This window comes from Sipha flava, unplaced genomic scaffold, assembly GCF_003268045.1.
Source record: "Sipha flava isolate LNK unplaced genomic scaffold, YSA_version1 35a_pilon_pilon, whole genome shotgun sequence".
NCBI classification, from domain to species: Eukaryota; Metazoa; Arthropoda; class Insecta; order Hemiptera; family Aphididae; genus Sipha; species Sipha flava.
This window is the reverse complement of record NW_020273058.1, coordinates 1,150,130-1,173,674: the sequence shown is the minus strand read 5'-3', so window position 1 is coordinate 1,173,674 and position 23,545 is coordinate 1,150,130. Positions and strand designations below refer to the sequence as shown.

At 27.2% G+C, this 23,545-nt stretch overlaps 1 protein-coding gene and 1 pseudogene across 1 annotated transcript; both read left to right on the top strand.

Moving 5' to 3' along the window:
- Positions 1-210: 210 nt before the first annotated feature.
- On the top strand, positions 211-2,259 carry LOC112687633 (cuticle protein 16.5-like). The gene is made up of 3 exons (XM_025560458.1): positions 211-324; positions 433-541; positions 1,467-2,259. The coding sequence occupies exons 1-3, from the start codon at positions 319-321 to the stop codon at positions 2,240-2,242; spliced, it is 891 nt and encodes a 296-aa protein (XP_025416243.1). The 5' UTR covers positions 211-318; the 3' UTR covers positions 2,243-2,259.
- Positions 2,260-11,243: 8,984 nt separating this feature from the next.
- LOC112687594 lies at positions 11,244-22,347 on the top strand (annotated as a pseudogene).
- Positions 22,348-23,545: the final 1,198 nt, after the last annotated feature.

Here is a 23,545-nt window from a genome sequence, read left to right as displayed (position 1 = left end):
ACGGGTTTTCCTGGGCGCGCGCCCGGCCGAGGAGGGGCGGAGGTGCAGAAACTGGATCCGCGGAACACGGATCCCCACCGCGCGCCCGGTGCCCGACCAATGGCCGTCCGGCCCGTCGCCCGTCCGTTTCTCACCCCCGGTGTGCACCAGGCATCGCAGCACCTTTGTCACCGGGGGGGTTACCGGTCGCGAAAAAGTTCCGTATATAAGCACCGTGACCGGCCACCGTTACAGCACAACACGTTCTGCACACCCACCGGAGCACCCAAGCACACTCAGCTCGTCCGCAGTCAGAAAACGTCACCGACACCCGTCAACATGAAGGTAAGCGCGAACGGCCGAAAACCGGCAAACGCTTCGGGCACCGGACGAGACCGGGCCGTCGCGTTCTCCCGGTCTGCGTTGTTAATCCGTTCCATTTGTCCGTCGCAGGTCTTGTGCATCGCATTGTTCTTGGTCGCCGCCGCACTCGCCGAAAACAAGGAACAACCGCAGAAACGTTATGCTTCCTACGCAGTCTCCGGATCCCCGGCTCTAGCTGGTAATTTATAATCGTTCTCTCCACGTAAACGTTACCCTCGTGGGAACAAGACAAACACCAATTATTATCATTGTTGTCCCTTAGCACGTCCGCGTGCGCAACGACACGAGCGCCGGTGTTCGAATATTACCGTAACGGACGAAACCGTGGGAAAACGACCGTCTTTTTTTTTTTAATTCTAAACAGTTATGTTTTTAAAGATTATCATAGTTCCGTGTATAGGTACGATCATAAGAGTACACCAGTAACAGATAGGTACACGTATTCGCTCGGTTTATTACATTTTTTTATCTCCGGTATATCTACTAACGTTTTTAAAGTTTGAAGGATTCCTTAACTATTTTATCAAATATTTCTACAACGTCGATGAAAATCGACGTTTCATTTTCAACTATTTCAATTTATTTCGATGTCGTTAAAAACATTTTTTCGTAGAAAATCATACTTATAAACTATTTCCAGTAAAACGCATATAACGTTTAAGTTACATTAGGTGGTTTTTGCTATTACTATACTTTTAATACATATCGTGTAATTTGTTTGTAATGAATCGCACTTGAAAATATTTAAAGTTAAAAACATTCTGATTTCACGTGTAAAGAAATATCAAGAACTGAATGATTTGTTTTTTTCAAACACTTGATTTTCTCATCTCGAATACATGATCTGGAAGTATATTTCGTTCGAAATTAATTATTCGACCAACTATTCTAAACAATTTAATCTATTTATTCGAATAATTATGATTCTAGTGAACCGTTTACATACAACGAATCACTTTAATATGTACATATTTTTATAAAATTAATAATTATCATATAATACCAGTGTATTCTCATCGAAACCCTTAAATAGTTAAATTAATTGGTTTTATCATTTATTCTTCTTAAATTTTAATAAAATGTTGTGCTATTAATCGTTGCAGGATACGGATCTGGTTACGGCTACCAATCTGGATACAATTCAGCTGCATACCCAGCATCCTACTCAGCCTACTCCACTGCAGCCCCTGCTGTGGCCTACTCGACTGCTGCCCCTGCTGTGTCCTACTCATCTTACCCAGTAGCTGCTCGTGCCTCATACCCGGCTATCTCTGCCGCTCCAGCTGCATCTTATGCCTACCCCTCATCTTACTCGGCTTACTCTGGTGCATCTCCAGCTGCCTTCTCTGCCTACTCCAGTGCCTACCCATCAGCTTACTCCAGTGCATACCCGGCATCTTACTCCAGTGCCTACCCAGCATCTTTCTCCAGCTCATACCCATCATCTTACTCCAGTGCCTATCCAGCAGCTTACTCCAGCGCATTCCCGTCATCTTACTCCAGCGGCTACCAATCATCTTACTCCAGCGCATTCCCGTCATCTTACTCCAGCGCATTCCCGTCATCTTACTCCAGTGCCTACCCAGCATCTTACTCCAGCTCATACCCAGCATCATACTCCAGTGCTTACCCAGCATACTCTGGTGCCTACTCTGCCTCTGCTCCAGCTTCTTTCTCGAGCTACTCCAGTGCCGCTCCATCAGCTTACTCTTCCTACTCCGCTGCATCGCCAGCATACAATGGTGCCTTCTCATCATACTCTGCATACTCTGCTGCTCAACCGTTGGTAAAATCCGGAATCGTCTCCAGCACAGTCGCACCAAAAGCTTACGGTGCACCCGAATACCTTGGCTCTCAATCTTTCTCCATCAAGAAATAGATCATGGGCAAATATTTTTCAAATATATTTACGGAACGAAAACATTACAATGCAAATCAATGAATAATATGTCTTTTAAAAATAATAATAAATAATTTCTTTTCAAATATTGTTAATATCTTGAAATATTTTCAACTGTTCCTTATTTCCTATTTGCGCATTGATAACAGTCACACTGATTTAAATGATACCAAATCACTCGTGCTTATGCAAATATTGTTTTATAGTTTTATATTTTATAGTTTTGTATTCCATAGTATACTGGTATACTATGCATGATATGCATGCAATTGAGTGCAATTAGCTATATGTAGATAATTACTGAATATTTATTGAATATATAGTACATAAATCATATCCTGGTCTCCGGGTATCAAGCTATGGAAAAAAATGGTTCACGGTAAAAAAAATTAGGAATAGTTATTGTTTCTTGAATTTGGACAAACTGTCAGAAAAAAAATCAAATTCCAGTAAACAAACTTAATAATATAAAAAGCTTACACAAATTATTTTATTTATCTTATTTGTACGATATGTACATTGAATTGCGATTTAAAAATACAAGTATATTTAGAAGAGATATAAAAGAATAATGTATTATTCTAAATAAATAAAACTCAAAATTTCCAATTGTATTCCTAAATTATAGTTCAACAATAATGAAGAAAAATTATTTTTCCAACTCAAAATTATAAATCTATAGTTTTTTAATTTATTTAAATTTGTAAGTACTTGCAGATTTAATATTAATACTATATTTAATCTATTTATTTGTAGAAAAAATTTTTTGTTATTACACTTTCGGTTCAAGTATAGTTATTAATAACTTTTATATTTACTGACTATTTCCTATTCATAACAAATGTATATTTTGTGCATTATGACACGGTTTATGCATAAAAATTGACGATTTAATATATTATAATAACCTGTATTATTTAACTACTTGATTAATATTTTTCTATTCTTGAGAAATTGACACCTTCAATCATTTTTTAAACTTCCATTTTATTTTTCAGAATTTGATTGAAAAAAAACACTTTTAGTTATAAGTTATAACTTATTAAATAGTTTTGTTATTGTTATTCGAGTATAATTGCAGAGCATAAAAGTACTCAAAAATTGTCTAAAAAAATTACAAGAATACCCTATAATTGTTCCAATTTAATGAACATATATAATTTAAAATCTAATTTATTACTTTATTGTATACATCAGCGATGCACAACTTTTTTCGATCCATGATTCCCAAGTTAGTTTATTTCAATAAGAAAAACATCAAAAAGAAACTTCTTTTTTCTTAAAAATGGAAAGAAAACCATGAAAGTACTATACATGTTGTAGAAAATTAAATTTTAATCTTAGTTTTCTAAACAATAATATCAACAATGTAAAGTTTGCAATTTGTCAATTTATACTTGTATTTCTTACAAAATTGTACCAATCTGTATACAATTGTATAGTTAATCAATTTGTACAAATTTGTTGTTTTATTTTTTTCTTTTGTTATTTTTTTTTTTTTTAATATTTTTTAAAATATTCTTACTATTTATAGTACACAGGAGTATTCTGTTATGCTTAGGGTGTTATATGAAAATGGTAGGAGAACATGGAGAACTTTTCAGTTTACCTTGAATTAAAATATTAAATTAAAATATTATACCTTACAGGGAATTTTTAATATTAAATAAAATAATAAAAATAAATAATGTTATACTAATTTTTGTACTATTTTTTCATTACTGTATAAAAAAAAAAAATTAATTGTTTATCTAATATAATTTTTCAAAATCCAATGTACTAATAATTATTATTGTAAAGACTATACGAAAATTAAAAACATTTAATTAAGCTAATGTATTTAATGAATAGAAAATAATTACAAATTTTATATCAGATACTCTATGTTGGTATGAATTATTATTGATACAAATATTTTAAATTGTTTCATTCTATTTTCATTATTTTACATTTTGATTAATTATTTATTATTACTTATTTTTAAGGTTTGAAAATAACTTTGTGTCATTATTAATATTCCTGGTTTTCTTAAAAAATATAATTTAGTGTTTAGTTTCTATAGTAATGTTTCATACTAATATAAGCTTGAAAGTTTTTATTCTTAATAAAAGCTTATACCTCGTTTAAAAAATTTATAATCATATTTCAAATATACATTTTTTTATAAGGTAGGTATGTATATAAATTAAAATTCCAAATCCAATCCTAGTATTCATATAATTTTAACTATGATAAGCTATCAATAAAAGTTTTTAACGAAAGAATATGATGCATATAATATAATTTTAATGGAAAAATTTGAATTTAAATTAAATTATTAATTTTCTAAAAATATTCAAAAATTGTCCATATTGAATTCCTTAAAAATTTGTCTTACGCGCCTTAAATCGAAATATTATTATCTAATCACAGTGTATAACAGTAATGTATAAGAAGTTGCTTTCAACAGGCTAACAAAAAATATATTTTTTTATTATCCAATTCCTCAAATCCTTAATACCTCTTATGTCATAGAATTAAAACTCCCATGTATGTAGTAATTTATCTCATAATATTGATTATTAGTAATTAACTAAATTCTATTTCAAACGTATTTATTTATAAAATATATAAAAATAGTATTTTATTGATTTTATTAAAAAATATTTAATTGTTTTTTACTTAATTTTTTTTAATTACATTTTTAAAAATAATCTAGCTGATAGCTTATATTAGATAGGCGCTTACAGTTTACGATATTTTGATATTATCCTTTACATTATTTAAATTTTGTTTATATCATCCACATATGTTGTTTTATTAACGAATAAAACTATTCAGAATAATTTTATTCTTTATTCAGTACACCACAATTATTCAGAATAAAAAATTATTCATAAATAAATTAGTTATTCAGGCTTTTATTTTTTATTCATTATTTTGATTTATTTTTGCCCAACTCTGTCCACAGTATGATAACAATTTAATTCCATTTATGCTTTGATAGAGCATACATTTAAATTTTAAAACAGCAATTATCATATAATTTTGTGTAATTTTGACATGATTAATTTATACGATTATATTTATTAAATATTTATTTATTTTCTACTAAATAATACCTTTTTTTAATGTTTAATACTCTTAATTTACAATATAATGACTCTAGAAATTGTACTGAATGACGAATATTAATCTAAAAAAGTAAATATATATTTTATATTAATTTACTTTAAAAATGTTCATAATTATTTCTGAAGAATATAATTAACTCAAATATTCTTAGGTCCATAATGACACTGGAATCTTATAACTGGACACATTGATCAAAATACAGTTTCCACTCAAAACTTCTTTCAACAGAAGGAACCATCCATTATAAAATCGGGGAAAAACAAAAAACTACAGACTAAAACCACGCCTCACACAAGTGGATTTTTTTATCTCCAAATACATCATAATCATTATCATCATCTAAATCCGAATCATCTTAACCACTATCATTATATCACTAAAAAAATAAAAGAAAAAATTATTTTTGCTTGTTCTCTATTTATTTATATTATATAATCCTAATTTAATATGAGACACAAAAAAAAATGTACTAATTTTTGACACTAATTGTTAAAATTATTGTAAAAAGAAAAATAATTTGTTGAAACAACTAATTAAATAAATTAAAAAAAAATAAAACTAATTTTTGATGCCAGTCATTTCCTGGTAAAAACAGACAGTTGGTGACCGAAAGTCCATAAAACACAATTATAAAAAAAGTTTTGTAATTAGTGAACATGCAACTCTATAAGGCTAAACATCTTGGAATTTCCCATATAAGGTACTTTGTGATGATTGATGCTCAACTACTGCTCTTTACACAAATTATTAAATATGTAAAACATTAATATATTTATACGAGTATATTTATATACATTGTATACAGTATCAACTTTGTTTTTTTTTTGTACTGTAAATCAGTGCTTACGATATATGATACTCGTATAAATTAAAATTTAAGAACTACAAGATTGCTTTTTTAGATCGTTATAAAGAAAGTAAATTTTTTTTTTGCGTTTTATCTGTTCTGTGGCACAAAATTATTTCGATAAAATAAAAAGGTTTGCAAAGCTTTTTGAGTAGAATGTTGTATAATTTTTACATTATATACATATAATGGAATAATTAAATTTGAATAATTAATATTAATAATATATTTTTAAACCTATTTTATTATTTTAATACATTTTCAAAAGAAATCATACAAAAGTTTTAAATTGTTTAATAAATATTCTTTAAAATAGTCCAAAAATTTAAGTCATAGAACTTATCTTGTAATTATAAACTTTTTTTATTCAACCTTTATAAAGAAAATGTTCATACATAAAAAAAAATATATTACTTCTTATATTTAATTTTTGATACCAATTCATCTTTTACTTTTTTATATTAATTTATAATATTCCGTTTTATCTTAGAAGACGTAACTGAAATTTCTAATCAAATATGTAATTTCTAATTTGAAGAAATTCAAAAACGCAAATTCAAAATGAATAAATATTTTTAGTATTATTTTAAATCTTTACTTCTAACACTTTCGTGGATTGAATGAAGATCATCATTATCAATTTGTAAATACATTTTTTTCGGTACATATGCTGAAATTTTTTGTTTACATGGTTTGCATTTTTTTCTATTATTCTCATCGAAAAATTTTATTTTTAAAAATTATATATTGTGATAAAAAATGATATCCAATATTTTTTAAAAACTCATTTACATATTGTAGGACTGTGAACATTACTGAAATTACAATTTAATGATGACCCATCCTTTGTACAAATTTTTGATTAGAAATTTCAGAATATTCTGTTTATCCTTAAAAATACAAGTGTCCGATTATCTATAAGATATCATTTCATTTTCATAGTACATCGGGTACACTTTTCTTAAATTCTTCCACCACAATGTTTTTCCATCAAGTTCACAGGTCCATTTACTATTTTTAAACATTGACATTTGATTAAAGAAAATTTTCCCCGAATAAAGTGTTGTGTTAATTATATTTCAGACAATAACATGATAGTTTTTTTTTTTCTAATCATCACTTCAATCAAAAATGTTTTTAACTTCAAATCAGAGTCACTACTACAATAATTTGGACTTGTGTATAAAAAATTTAAATGCCTTTTCCCGCGACTGAACGCTACGGAAAACCGTTTATTTTTAATCAATTTTAACCTAGGTAAGTATTTTTAATTTCTGTTATGCAGACCGCACAAGACATGTTAATGTACGATAATAAGTATAGAATAAAATTAATCATTCAATCTCCATTAATAATTATAATGACAAAATAGTTTTATTTTCTTTCCATCTATATATTTTTCAATTTTTGCACATGTGCATACCCGGTTATTACGGCATTACTTCATATTATTGATGTTGTATAATTATTTTATGTTTGTTATTGTTAGAAATATCTAACTCATTTAGATTTACATTATATGGGTAGATAAAAAAATAATAATTTTAATTAAAATACCATGTGTTCAGCAACACGTGCGATAATAATATAAATACAAGTTTCGTATTTTAGCCATTAATTTAACTTCACATAATCAATCAATGTCATTAAAAAATCAATTTAAAATTCAGACTATATAAATTTGTATATGCAAATCTTAAACGGCTTAGTAAATATATCAAAAATATATTTAAAATGTAACCTTGATAAAAAAAAATAAATATATAATATGAATTTTCTAGTTCATAAACACTTGGAATATCAAAAGAGTAATTGACCCTTTTAGAATAACATAATATATAAGTATTACATTGTATGTAGTGTAAAAAATTGTAGATTTTTTTTTGAATATTATAACATATTTGTTATACATCAAATATAAATATTAAACTTAATTATTACAATCACCACCGCCTAAAACATCATTATGAATCTGTTTTTAATGATTTTAAAAGTAATTCATTACTATACTTAATAATATATTTGGTCTATTAAATAACAATAAATAGAGTGAAGCCGAAATTTGAAAAATAATTATTTAGAAGTCGTCTATAGATAATATTAATCTATATTAAATTTATATTAAGGTATATCAGTATATGAATTATTATTCAAATTTCTAAGAATACTCAATAATACTAATTTTAAATTAAATAACAATAAAAATATATGAAGTGTATTTACGTTCATATTAAATATAACTAGTATTTTTTTCTAAAGTTTAGAAAAAAAGTTTAAAAATAATGTTTCCATACACCATTCTGAGAGATTTTTAGGGGCTTGGTGCAGATTTTTTCAAATACCCTGTTTACTTTTTTTTCTGAAGCAATTTGAATATTATATTTTATCATAAAAAAAAATACATTATTATTTATTAACTTTTTATCATAGATTTACAAAAATTAAATCCCGTAAAAAACGCTAGGCCCTTAAAATAACGTGTTGCTAGGCAGCTGTCTTTTCTGCATGTCCTTTTACCGATGCTGTTTCCAAACACCACATTTTTATGATATTTTATGTATTTTTTTTTACTTTTTGAAGGTATATTTATTTTTGGTCTGGTCTATAAATTTATAATTTTATATAATAGTATATTATAAAAATTGGCTAAAATTTTCGATGGAAATATAAGATATTTACAAATCCTTAAATATACGTTTTATTTTCTTGTTTATATCGTATATTTCCATAATATTTAATCATTTATTTCCTTATTTTTAATTGCGAGAGTGATTACGAATATGTTACTGCATGTGTTCAAATTAATATATTTTGAATTGTTATTGTTTTTAAAAATGCATAAATTTGTTTTCTAAAATTACTTTAGATTAATAATATGTTATTTTATGTGACGGTTTTTTAAAATAATTTTTTAATGTTATTGAGTTCTTTTAAAATGTATTTTTAGTACGTTTCTAATGGTTATTCAGTCATCAAGTTCCGGGTCCTAATAATAAATAATAGTATTTCAATGAAAGTATAAATAACATTTTATATTTTATATAGTGCTTGATATTTTCAGTAATCCTTTTACCGTATTTATCATGAATATATATAAATTACCAAAATAGAACATATTTCAAATGAAGTACGTCATCCAATAACATCTTGAAATACTAGTTTTTATAACAGTCAACAGACAAATAAATCGAAGGATTATATTACAATTTATATAATATTTATGGTTAAAATATCAAAAAGTTAATTCAACCATTATTTGTATTACTTAATTATTTTTCGCAGGAATCAAATATTGTAAGAGTCACTAGAAAGTATAAATTTTACATATCCTACATTAAATATGTAAACAATTCATAAAAATAATACTAATTGGCATAATTTAAATAATATAACTAAACATACATCGCACAACTTCTAAAATAATAGTAATTAATTATAAATATAATAAATTAATCATATTAATAAAGTTTTCATTAATTTTATATTTTTGATAGTTTTTAACTTTTAAGTTCAATTTTTTGAATATACTCGTATTTTTTTATCTAGATGAATTACGTTAGAAAACTAAAGAATTGATGGCAGATCATTCATCAAACAGCCATTATTGTTTATTATCTATATAAGATAAAAGATAATTAATTATTTATCTAAATAATGCTCAACATTGGGTATTTATCGAGTATTTATTGAGTATTTATTTTAGTTTGTGTACGTACCCGTAACCTGCATCTTTGGATTCAAGGAAGGTACCATGTAAATGTAATGATAGATATTATATTATTTAATATCGTAAAATAATAAAAGTAATACTACTTGTTTAAGAAAACGTTAAGAGGACGCCATACCCGCTGTGTTGTCTCCGTCTTACACATATCCGACATGGTAAATTTGGCTGCATCCGAGTTGGGGTCAGAGACGATTTTTAAGATAAGGACATATAACAGTTGCGGTCACGCGAATTGTAGGTAATATCCTAGTTGCGGTCATATACCTATTACTTATCTGTAAATTTTGTAAATAAAATAAATAAAATTGTACAGTGGCGTACATATAACTTTTGTATGGGGGGGATCAATTGCAAACAAATTATTATGGGAGAAAAATTCCTAAACAAAAGGACTTGCACATTTAAATAATAAATTATAATATATATATATATATATTGAATGTGTTAAAATAATAATTTACTGTAAATCCTTGAAATATTTTTTTGTTTCCTTATAATTTCCTTACATTAATAATACTATATTATATAATTTTTAAAAGACCTATGGGGGAGGATTTGACCCCCACATCGCCCTTGTATACGCCCCTGCAATAGTAGTATAATCACGAACTAGATGATCACCAATCAATGGTACGGAAAAGGTTAGTTACAGTGTTAAACGTAAAACAGTGGAGCAATTGAACGAGCGTCCCTCCAAAATTTTTTATTCTGAGATTTCAAGTACAGTACTCAGTGTCCTGGAGTCAAATAGCGTTACATTGATTAGAAAAAATATACACACTGCAAGAATGAATGTTCACCCAAAGTTGCCCCGTGACTTTTCACAATTACAACTGTGAATTCAAACCTACACAATAAAAATAGTGTAGACAGTCCTAAGTCTGTTTATAAAATGGAAAAGAAAATTTTGAAACTTTATTGTAAATAAAATAGCATCGTATATACCATAAATATTAGATGTATATTTTGAGTGACCGCAACTAGTATACACCGGTAAATTTTCGTTCACCAGTTCTAATGGTGTGCTTTTAATTTTGATATTAGAGTGGATTAACCTATTATCAAAATTATAGGTAAGAACGTTATCTGTGTTCTCTTGTCGATTTTTTACGATATTTTAATTTTTAAGTGAGTTAGGAGTACGAAAAATATTAATATTTGAAAATGCTCATAATTAAAAACCGACGAGAGAACACAGATAACGTTTTTATCGAAAAGTTTAATAATAGGTCAATTCACTCCAATATCAAAACTAAAAGCAAACCATTGGAACTGGTGAACGAAAATTTACCATGTCGCACGTGTATAAGACGGAAACAACACAAGCGGGTATGGCGTCCTCTTAACGTGTTTATTTTTTAATATAAATTATCTTGAATTGTTATTTAAAGTTGACGTCCTAAGCGGCGTCCTAAGCGAGCGATTTCAACGCGAACGCGGTATTCTCGAGGAAGTGTCCTACGTGACCAAAATCCAGGGACGGTGAGAGGTTGGGACAGGGAGGGCTATAGCTCCGAGTGGGCCCATCGTCTCAGCCTTTTATACAAAATTGTTTTTTAATCTCATTCGCCGTAGCATTAGATGCCAATTTAAATATTTTTACTGTAGTAAATGTATTTTTAATAATAGATATCAATTGGAAAATCAAAAACTGTTAAACGAGGAAAAAATCGAAAGATCTTTTAATCAATATATGTATAGTTTATCTATAAGTTAGAATATTGAATAATAATATCATATGCGTTCATATTTCGTTTGATATATATTTATTTTTTTTCATACTTTCGGTCTTAACCTATCCGTTTTATGTACAAGCTATAAGATCAACGAATTACCATTTTCTTCCTTTTTAGTAGCAACTTATGGTAGATATATATTTTAACCGCATCCAGCAATATTACAAAACAGTATATTTTTATCTTATCTAAAGATTATTATTACCTTACGATCTATGGTTCAATAATCAAAAATCGTCGTGGCCACTGATTTCATACAACCCTATCGCGTTATTATTACATGACTGATTACAATATTAATTAAGATACACAAACAAGATAATATATTCACGTATTATACACCTGAGTTCTTTGAACCTAGTATTATTTCGACTACCTATGTATATCCGTATACGCGCATTATAATACTAAAATAATATGTTCAATGTTGGCGTAAAAGCATAATACGGGATTTCAAATAAATAATGGCATTAAAAGTAACATAACCTCGCGAGATTTACATTTATATGTAATAAGAAATCAAAAAAAGGTTAATTTTTTTATTTTTTATTCGTGACTGTAATGTTTTGCATAAAATCGATTGCTTAAAAATATTACATACCATGTTACTACTTACTCGTATTGGCCAAAATAAACGCCAAATGTGTTTTTTTTTTACATTTCAAAGAAAATCATCAAAACCGGTTAATCTACTTACTGCGAAGAAAAACAAATAGCCGTTAAAGTAATTGGTTTCATACCACGACTGGATAGTAAGTATTATTTTCTTTACGACGAATATTACACCTGCAACTTAGTGCACCTATAATTTAAGAACCCAACACCAATAATAATATATAATTACAACTTATATTCGGTGAAAAAAATAAAATGTTTCTAAGACCAAGGTATTATAATGTTATACTATAGGTATAGTCCCGATTTTGAAGTATGGTTAGTGTTATATTCAATGATCATCAATAATCATCTTAAGACTATCATATCTCAAGATCTTAAAATAAAAATAATACCGCTTATTATAATACGTACTGGGAATTTACAACAAATATCTATTGAATTTGAAAACATTTTAAAAGCTAAACATTTACGAACAATATTCTTAACGACCATAATATAATTAATACACAATACATTATTTTATTACATAAAAATTAATTTTATTATATAAACTAAAATTTTATGCAAAACTTCGACAATGCATTCAAAATTTCAAAATTTTCAGTCCTCAATTATAAATAATATGTACAATTATAATATAATTATTGTACTATTCTATTTTTTTCTTAAATATTTTACACTCATAACTTAACGTTGATTTGTGGGTCTTTTCTTTTTTAGGTTTTAACTTATCTTATGTAATAAATATTTAAATAAATCCACATCATATCAAACCATAGTAATCTTACGTATTTTGTCAAATATCGAATAACAGGAAAGAAGTCATCATTTTGAGTAGTCACATGTTATACTCTTTCATCGTAGATTCATATTTAATACAACTTATATTGTTTGGTATATTTATAGTCATATAGATATAAAGTTGATTATTATTTTAATATTATTTAACGGTATGTGCCGAAACAGGTTACATTTCATGTATATAAAAAAGTAGTTAAACATGAAACATAATGTAAATATCGATCCAAGTAAAGAATACTACAAAATGTATAATTATGCAACTCTACTATTTATTTTTCCGAAAACATGTGGTATTATAAAATATTTAACCTATACTACATTATTATACTAATTTATTTGACAGTTTTTATTTATTCTACACGTAATTAATTAATTAAAAAGTAAGAAATTTGAATGTTTTCAGTCAAAAATAAAATAAAACTGTCAATATCATTTAAAATGTTAAATTATATTATTTTACCGCATCCTGCACCTGTGCGTTCATTAGCGTCCATGAACTATGCATGAACTACGTGTACATTCAACTCGTAAGGTTATGCTACCGCTGTATTACTTCACCACCACAATAAGATTACAGAATTTTTAATAGTCATTTAAGATATTTTTAACATATTAAAGCTCCCGTTTCATAGGTTTTTCAATTCATAGGCATTGCGAAGTCTGTCGAATATTCTTTTATCCTCAATTATATCTTCTATAGTTCATATGATCTCGGTGTCTTTAAGTGCATGACCAATCATTTTGTAGAACGTATACTATAATAACGCCTCCTGTCGGCTAATCCCTCTTAACTTCTCGTCGATCATTCCCATTATTTAATGTATTCGTCACATTAACGCGAATGCCGCATTATAATTAGCATATTTTACATTATTTTCTTTGATTTACGTTTATGGTCTATATTTTTCAGCTATACTACACACTCCAGATAAAGGTTTTGATTAAAAAAAAAAAAATGTCTAATGTCTCGCGATTCGTGTTTTAATTCATTCAATGTTAATGATTCATCTACTATTTTTGAGTACATTATGTTATAAATCTTATTCGTATATACCAGGGATGGGCAACTCAAAGTTACTAGAGAGCCAATTTTTAGAAAATTAAAATCTAACGGGCCAGAGCATAAAAAAAAAATCATTCAAAATATGAATTTTAATATTTAAAATTTATAATAATAAATTCAACACACACGACAGCACGATACGAATGATACGAAGAAACTGATATAGTTAAATAGTTCGGTGCAAATAGCTATGGTTAAAAGCTATACTTATACATATATATGACATTTAAACATTTAACAATGTTTTATACTAAATAACAATTATTATATCGAAAAGTCAGAATATAGACGGTAAACTTTAAAATTGTATGGTGTAATTTTTAAATATAGTACGGGCCAGATAAAAAAAGCTTGCGGGCTGACAGTTGCTCACCTCTGGTATATACCAAATGTACATGACGATAATTCTCAACTTGAGTGAACGAAAATTATCGAAATTCTTATGAAAACTCTTCAGCAACAACTTGTATATTATTGTATATTAAGCATACATCAGAACTAGTAAATGTTATCTTGAAATTAACTAAGCAAATTTAAACAACTTATAATATAATAGTTCGTTTATCGATGTAATTATGAAAATATTAGTGTTGATAAGTCTTGATATTGTATATTTTATAAACCTTTATAAACTGAATAATAAATCGGTTTGCAATCGATTTATAAGACGGTAGTCGAACTAATACAAAAAATTCAATATTTTTAACACTATACACATTTATTGGAATTAATATATAGTAAATATTATACTGTATGAGTTATTTAATTAAAAAAATAACATAATATTAAACTTTATAGTTTCAATACAATTTAATATACTAGCTATAAGTTTAAATATTCTGTTTAATTAACTTTTTATCTTGACGCATTTATTACAATTTTAACGATTTTTAAATAGACTAAATAATTACACAGTTATGTTATATAGGTAGTTCATGTTTTTTGTAATACGTAACATAATCCCGTATTGTTTAAAACTGAATTAAAATCATAAATCAAATTCCTCGGAATCGTATATATATAAATAAAAAATAATGTTTTGACTTATTTGCTAATCTTTATTTACTAACGATTTTAAACTCAATAATATTTCAAAAATAGATTATTATACTTCAGTCATAATAAAATGCGTACTTCGCTTCACTAAGAATTAAAAAAAAAATAATAATTGTATCGGAGGGTTGTTAATTCCATTGATTTATGGAGACCATTATAAACTTATAATACATTTTATCACGCACCGTTTAAAAAATACTGCTAGAACGAAAAAAATATAGAATTTCATCCTTATTTGGTTGCCCATAATGATTTAATAAAAAAAAAAAAACTCAAAACCAACAGAACGAACAAAAAACATTCATCGCATATCAAGGCCGTGTATTACACTGCTAAAAATTTACCATGATTATTTTTGTAAGAGATCTCGTTTTTGTCGTGTAAAAAATACTACATTCCACGTGCGCACTAAAAAAATATTGTCTTTCATAAAACGTACACTCGAAACCAATTTATCAAATGTTCATCCAAATTGTATCCCGTCTCATTTTTCGTTACGTTCATGACGTTGTTTATATACTATTACTATTTCGTTCGACAATCATCGTTAATCGGCTGCAGCACGTAAACTATAATAACGCTAATTACACATTATAATCACTAAAAAACGTATTATTTTCGATAATTATGCAAAACTTTGATGTTTGCTGTACAGTCCACAGCGTTATTTCATATTGTATTTTACGTTGCATATGCAATTTTTTTTTAAATTTTTTTTCCCCCACTTCGTATCCAATTATCCAGTCTACGGTGTACACACAATAAAACGCGCTGCGAACGCCCGTATAGCTGTATAAATACATTTCTGTATTATAATTCGTAATTAGTTTCACATCGTGTATCCTTCAATTGTACAACGCATCCGCTGTCCGTTATACCGATTGACCTATTGGCTTATTAACTGGGCGCGCGCGCGCGAGTAGGTAATGTTATTTTTACGCACCCGGAGTCGAACATCGGTGATGGGTTGGATAGCGCGCGCAGTATATTCCTATCATTCGATCGGCCGATAAACGTGAAGCGATTTGTATGCTAACGGTACGGATAATCTTATGAAATTGAACTCGTGCAATGTTGTGTGCCGGTGGAAGGTTAAGAAGAAAAAGTGTTCCGCGTTTGGATTTCGCGTGTCGTCAAACGTTAATCGTATGGTAATATATGGTCCTCGCCGACTTTCTTCCCCCTGCGTATTGGCGGCGCTATTGTACGCGGTTTGGTTTGCTCTCGGAACGGTTATCGTTCCGTTACCATCGGATCGAAAACAATACACTGGTTCAGACGATCCGAGAACAATTTGTTATCATACTCCTTCGCCAAAAACGAATGTGTTGGGAACCTTTATTTTGGACACTTCTATCGAACCGATCACAACAGTATGACAATATCAAACTCGTGTACGAACAAACAGTATTGTCAATCATTCAAAAACACGTATTTATATTATGATTTTAAATACACTACTAATTATTTTTGTAACATTCAGAAGAAGTATTTTTAATTAAATGTACCTAAATCCATTAATTTAAATTCTATAAAATCCATTTTATAAACTTTTATAAAAATTACTTTTTGTGGTTGAAACGATATTGATAATTATAATTCTCCAAAAATACCTACCCTTTTATTTAGTTTAGGTACTTGTGAGAAAAATGCTTTTCAGAGTTTAATTAATAATGAGTAGTAAACCATTTTTGTTTACTATCTAGATATGATAAAAGATAATTAATTAATTATTTATCTAGATAATTTATCAACACTGGGTTTTTATCGAGTCGTTTTAGTTTTGAATAGTATGTGTACCCGTAACCTGCATCTCTGAATTCAAGGAAGGTATCATATTAATTTAATTATTGATACTATATGATTAAATCGGAGCATCCGAGTTGGGTCCCGAGTACTTGGGGTTGATCGTAGGTAGTGTACTCGTTGGGTCCTGAATTATGTTAGTTAGTACACTAGTTCCTGAATATTTTTTGGTAAGTACTACATTATACTAACATTTTTCTTCCCATTTTAACAGAAATAGGACTGTCTGTGATCTATTTAGACCACAGGTATAGTTTAAAATGTTTTTTTTATTTTTTAGTTTTTTTTTTTCATTCAAATATAAATTATTAGAATTGAGTTGGTAAAAATATTAAAAATTATAAAAATACATACTCGTATTATATAATATAATTATAGCCATATTGGTAAATGAAAAAATATTAATATCAATTAAATAATATAAAATATATATATATTAATTAATATTAATATTTTTATTTTTAAGTGAGTTATGAGAACAAAAAATATTAATATTTGAAAATGCTCATAATTAAAAGCCAACGTGCGAACACAGCTGTGTTATCTAGATAACGTTCTTACCTATAAGTTTGATGATAGTTCTATTCACACTAATATCAAAACTAAAAGCAAACTATTGGAAAATACCATTGGAAATGGTGAACGAAAATTAACGATGTGACACGTGTGTAAGTCATAACTCCAGGAATATAATATCATGTTTATTTTTTATATTACTAGTATCAATTATATAACATTTTAAAAAAATGTATAATTCATATAAATATTCAAATACTTAGTGAGTTTGCATAAAATAATTTTTTCAAAATAATCTTAAAAGTATTATAATCTTTCGTGTAAATATTAGTATTAATATTTAGTTTTTTTATGGTATTTTTTACAATACTGGGTACAAACATAAATGAGTAGTGCAAATTGAAACAAATCTTTAAGTATATAAGTGGTTAAATATATAATATTATATTTTCACGTGCTTTTATCCGTTTTATTATTTGCCACGTATAATTATTATTATTATTACTATTATAATGCTTTACTGTAATTTTTTTAAGCATTTAAATGTAACTTTAACGCACGGTTAAAATGTTGATGTGTTATTTTTAATCATAATATAATGATTATGTTTATTTTTAAACGTGACAAGTCAACTGATATTAAGTAGTTTCCCTGTACATAGATAATTCGAAATACGTATCTTATATACTTAAAAACTATGAACAGTTCTAATCGTATTATGTAACATTTTTGTTAGACATTAATTTTAATTCTATATAACACATTGGTGAAGTAATTAAACTAAACAGTGTCTTAAACAGTCTCATTGCCGGTTTTATTAAAGATAGAGAGAGAGAGAGAAGTATATTTGGTCTTATAACACGTCATTTGAAAATCATAACGACTTTGGAGTATAAATATTTTAAATTTTTTGTGTATAAGTATATGTATTAAATATTATGTGTGTATATATATATATATATATAGAATACATTAAATTATAAAAATAATTTAAATATTTTAAAGTAACGGACAATATTGGAGTTAATATAAGATAAATAAATCAGATCTTTATAATTTTGCTAACATACAACCTACAATTCATTGACTGATTAAATTGCAGAATTTACCGGTTCTCCAACTAATTGTTCGATTAACTAAATTAACTTGAGTAACTTGATTTATAGCATTTATTTTTATGTATTTTTAAAATATTTCAAGATCAAGTACATCCATGGTTCATTTAAATAAATAATGTTCGTCAACATTTTACTGTTTCTGCAGTGTAATTAATTGTGGTCGTTATATAGTTACCTGAACGTACATGAAAAATGCAGAAAACTGATCCAAAATATGTTAAATTATATCATGAAATGCACATGAGTTATGTATTAAATTATAACGGTAAAACTATCATTATTTCAAGGCAAAACTAGTCGATGAAGCCGACAGACACCTATAACATGCCGTGACGGCTATAAAAAAAAAAAACCGAAGAACGCGAGCGTCTCACCGTGCAAGGAACTGTTACAAATGTTTCAGAAATATAAACTTTTAAGTTTGTTGGTAACATTATAATGTAATATTCCAAAACTATTACAAGTCTTTGCGAAACATATATTTTTGAAAATTGTTTATTTTTCGAAAAACCACTCCATCTATGTGAAATAAATACGTTGTAAAATATGTTTCGTAGATTACATCACAATAACTATATAATTCATGTTTTTATGTAAACAATAATTTACCAAATATTCTGTTTTTATAATATTATCGTATGGGTCTGTTTATTGATTGATTATCGGCCGCTGCGAATCGCAATGATAAAAGACAATTATTATACATTAATACATTATTACTCGGTGTCTCCGCGTAAATCTTATACGATTTGAGGTTATTTGTTCAATTGTTAATTTAATAAATTATGTGACTGCGTACCATTGCCTTTTGACTGCAAGTTAGTGCATCTGTATACTGATCTGTACTATACAGATATAATACGGCTATAATAGACTAGTAGCTGGCTATATACTAATCTATGGCTGCAAGCATCAAGCATTTCAAATACTTTGAGAAAGGTAAAACTTTTTATAGTTCAATTAATTAAAATAAATACATTTTTGTTCCAAATTACCTGGTAAGTTGGCGTTACTTGCATTCATTGTGCATGTACAATTAAAAGTTCTATACTTCAAGTATACTGCATTATTAAATTTATCTAGTATAATTTTTAAATATATAATATTTAAAGTAATTTATATTATAATAGGTATTGGGTAAATTGTTGTTGTAGACCCAAAAAACACGTGTTATGTGCAAAAAAATTACATTTTGGTATTAATATTTTTTAAATAAAAATCTTATAATCTAATTAAACTAACTGAAAATGTGTTAACAAATATGATTTTTTAAAAAAGCTTAGTTAAAAAAATATCTTATGTGCAAGACGATGTTGCAAAACTGTACATAGATAGAATAGTTTGCTGGACGAATCTTACTTTGATTTTTTTTGGTATCAGTTACATTTAAGTAAAATTGATTTCAATATTATTTTTATTTTGTTTTATTTAATTACCTACTATACCTAGGTACCTATTACATAAATATTCTATTAAAACATTAACTATCACCTGCCATATCCTTTCAGATTCATTAAAAAAAAACAAAATTGGGTAGTTGACATATTTTCTCCTACCAAAGACTATAGCGTAGTTCCAATAAACTGGCTTATTGAAACAGAAACCCAAAAATTATCTATCAGTACAATAAAATATTGTTATTGGCCATCTACAAGGGTAACTAGTATAGATTTAATAGATACTATTGATCCAGATCCGTCTTGGCTGCAATATAAAATCCGTGTAGTCGGAGTCAACAAGACTTACAGTATGTAAAATCCAACTTTCAATACAAAGTCATTAATGAAACATTTAAATTTTAGTTGATTCACTAAAATGGCAATTTTGATTTTTTATATAACCTATATAGGTAATTTCAATAAAGCTTGGCATGAATAAATTGAAGTAAAATCGACAGACAATGAGAACGTTTTAAATCATCCATTTAAAAGAAACAAAAAGAGTAAAACTGTGGAAACTAGTGATATTAATGAAAATGAAAGTCAACATTTATTAGTTTCTTAAAATTATTAACATTACTTTTTTTATAAATAAAATATTTTGTCTGATTTATTCTTTTTTAAGATTCGAGTTATACCATTGTGCCTTGTAATAATCAAAATTAATTACTGTTTAATACAACAAAAACTCAACAAAATTCAATATAAGCACTTATTTCTAACCAAAAAACATTTTATACAAACTTAAAACCGTCTACATCAATCTCTACACATGGCAATGGTTTTTCATCAGTTGAATTAAATCTACCTAGTTCCATTATAAGTATATAAGTATATAATTATATGCTTTACACTGGTATAATTGTCTTAAAATCAAATGTAAAAAAGGAACAATATAATAACTTCCTTATTTTGTTTACATCTATTAGAATACTGCGTTCAGATAAAATGTTTAATACACATAGTGATTTAGCTTCAAACCTTCTAATAGAATTTGTTCAAAATTATTCATGCATTTATGGTTCAAAATTTGTCAGCTACAACGTCCACAACTTAATTCATTAGCCTTTTTTTTTTATAATTTGCATTGGCTAATAGATAATTTTAGTGCTTTCGAGTATGAAAATTATCTTAAAAAACTTAAAACATCAATGAAATGTTGTAAATTTCCACTTGCTGAAATTCTAAATAAAATATTAGCATCTGAAGGTGAAGAGTTAAAAATTGTTTTAAATAATGATTTGTTTATTTTAGATTCTTTTAAAATAGATAAAAATCTCTCAAATTTTAGATTCATTTATTACAATAAAATAACTGTTAAAAAAAATAACTATATCGTCTGCTGTGATAATATTAAAGATCAGTGTGTTATTCTAGAAAATGAGGACATTGTGATGATAAAAAATATATATAAATTAAACTCTAAAAATTATAGCACAATTAAACTATCTGTTGTTAAATTTTTAACTGTAAATAATTTTTTTACACAATCTATACTGAGTAGACTCGTTGGAGTGGTTTCTGTTAAGATTTCGCTACTTCCTATCGCTATTTCATATTTTAATTCTAGGCAACGCATAACTTTTAAAAATAATTTTCCTAGAACCAATTATGGTTACGCATCCCCCTAAATCGTACTTTTCGCATAATAAATAATATGCATAAAACTGATTTATTTTTTGATCCATTGTCTTATTTTAAGAATAATATTTAAATCCTACATTTTTTCTACCCATTATTTAGCTATGTTTTCTATGTTATAAATGTTTAGTAAGTTTTAAGTTTATATGTTCATCACATTCACTATGTATTCAATTAATATCTATCAATGTAACTTACTTTTTTTTTTTTTTTTTTTTCAATCTTTAGATTGGTTAAATGACTTTGATGGTTCTCCACTTATCCCTATCCATTACAGCTACTTTTAGTTCCTTATAGTTGGTTTCCCCTATATCGTCTATGATTTGGTTCATAAATGGTGTTCTTGGTCTACCTCGTCCAATGTAACTTACTCTTAATTATTTAAGTTCCACTGTACTATTTATCTTATTTAAATTATCCCATATTTTCTGTAATTATGCCCTTTCGGCGTTGAAATTTAAATAAATAAATAAATAAAAATAAAGACAGATCACATATCTAATGCTTATAAGATAAATGTAAATAATATTATATTTAAGGGTTTTTTTGTCCAACTTACAAATAATGAAGCAATTGTTATTTCACTTTGTCATAATATGTGATTATAAAAAATATTTAATTATTGTACCATGCATATTTAATATTATGAAGCACTGAGATTAGAATATTAATTTATTTTAATAAAAACTATTAATAATACTTGTATTATATATATTTTTTTTTTTTATATAAATAAATTTGTAAGACTACTATAATTTGTGTTTTTATTTTTTTCTATCAGTAAATGATACATAAAAAGAAGTATATTATTTTAGTAATAATTAGTGTAAGCAAGACCCCCCTAGATTACTAATACTATTATAGCTAGTAAAGTAGTAGGCTTGAATGTTCCTAGAAACCTTTCAAAAAATATAACTGGAACATAAAATTTAAAACTATTCATTTGAATTCCGAATTAACATTTCAGGAATAGTTTTAAAAACGTGTTACAATCATGTTCCCGAAAAACTGTTTACGAAATATAGCCTGGTTTATAGTACAGTGATGTTGCAATAAAATGTGATGTTTTTATTTTTTATTTATTTTTTTTTTTGTCTGACCATATAGAGTGTGGGTCTTTAAGACGGCTTTGCCGAATCGCCGCTATTATCGATTGCGAAAAATAAAAAACGAAAACCTCACATTGTAAATCAAGTGATACCTCTCACCAATAGATACGTACGCCAATTAAACTGATAAATTATGTTTTACGAACAAAAACCGAAAATTAAAACGATGACATACGAGTATGTGGTAGAGAAATACGTCACTATGGTATACCTATTATAGTATAGTTTTATGTCATGCAACCTTTATTACTTTGGCCACTCGAAAGTTTACGTGCTTCAATCCCGCCGTTAACATGTTTTCGAAAAATACTCTATAATTTTTAAAAGAGACTAGAAACCTGCAAGGAAAATTCAAAATCCCGAAAAATAGCCCAGTTTGGATAAGGGTAATGTCATTTTCAGTTTAGTAACTGTGAAAAAAATAATTTTAAAAAACTTGAAAACCAATCCACGTTGCGTACGATTTCCCAACTGTTTCCTTATTATTACAATATTGACCGTACGTTTACAATGAACCAAGGCGTATGGTTACTATGCTTTAAAGAGAAGACACTTTTTTATCGTTCGACTATCAAGAATATTTCCAATCGATGATTAAATATACGTGATTTCAACAATTGTTAAAAAAAAAAAAAAAATAGTCGCGATATTATTATAATTTATTATAAACAAGTGGACGTACAATCCGTCG

Bases quoted from the DNA above. Each gene is read 5' to 3' on its own strand.
- LOC112687633 (XM_025560458.1), top strand. The intron at 542-1,466 runs GTAATTTATAAT...TAATCGTTGCAG, and splicing joins CGGATCCCCGGCTCTAGCTG to GATACGGATCTGGTTACGGC.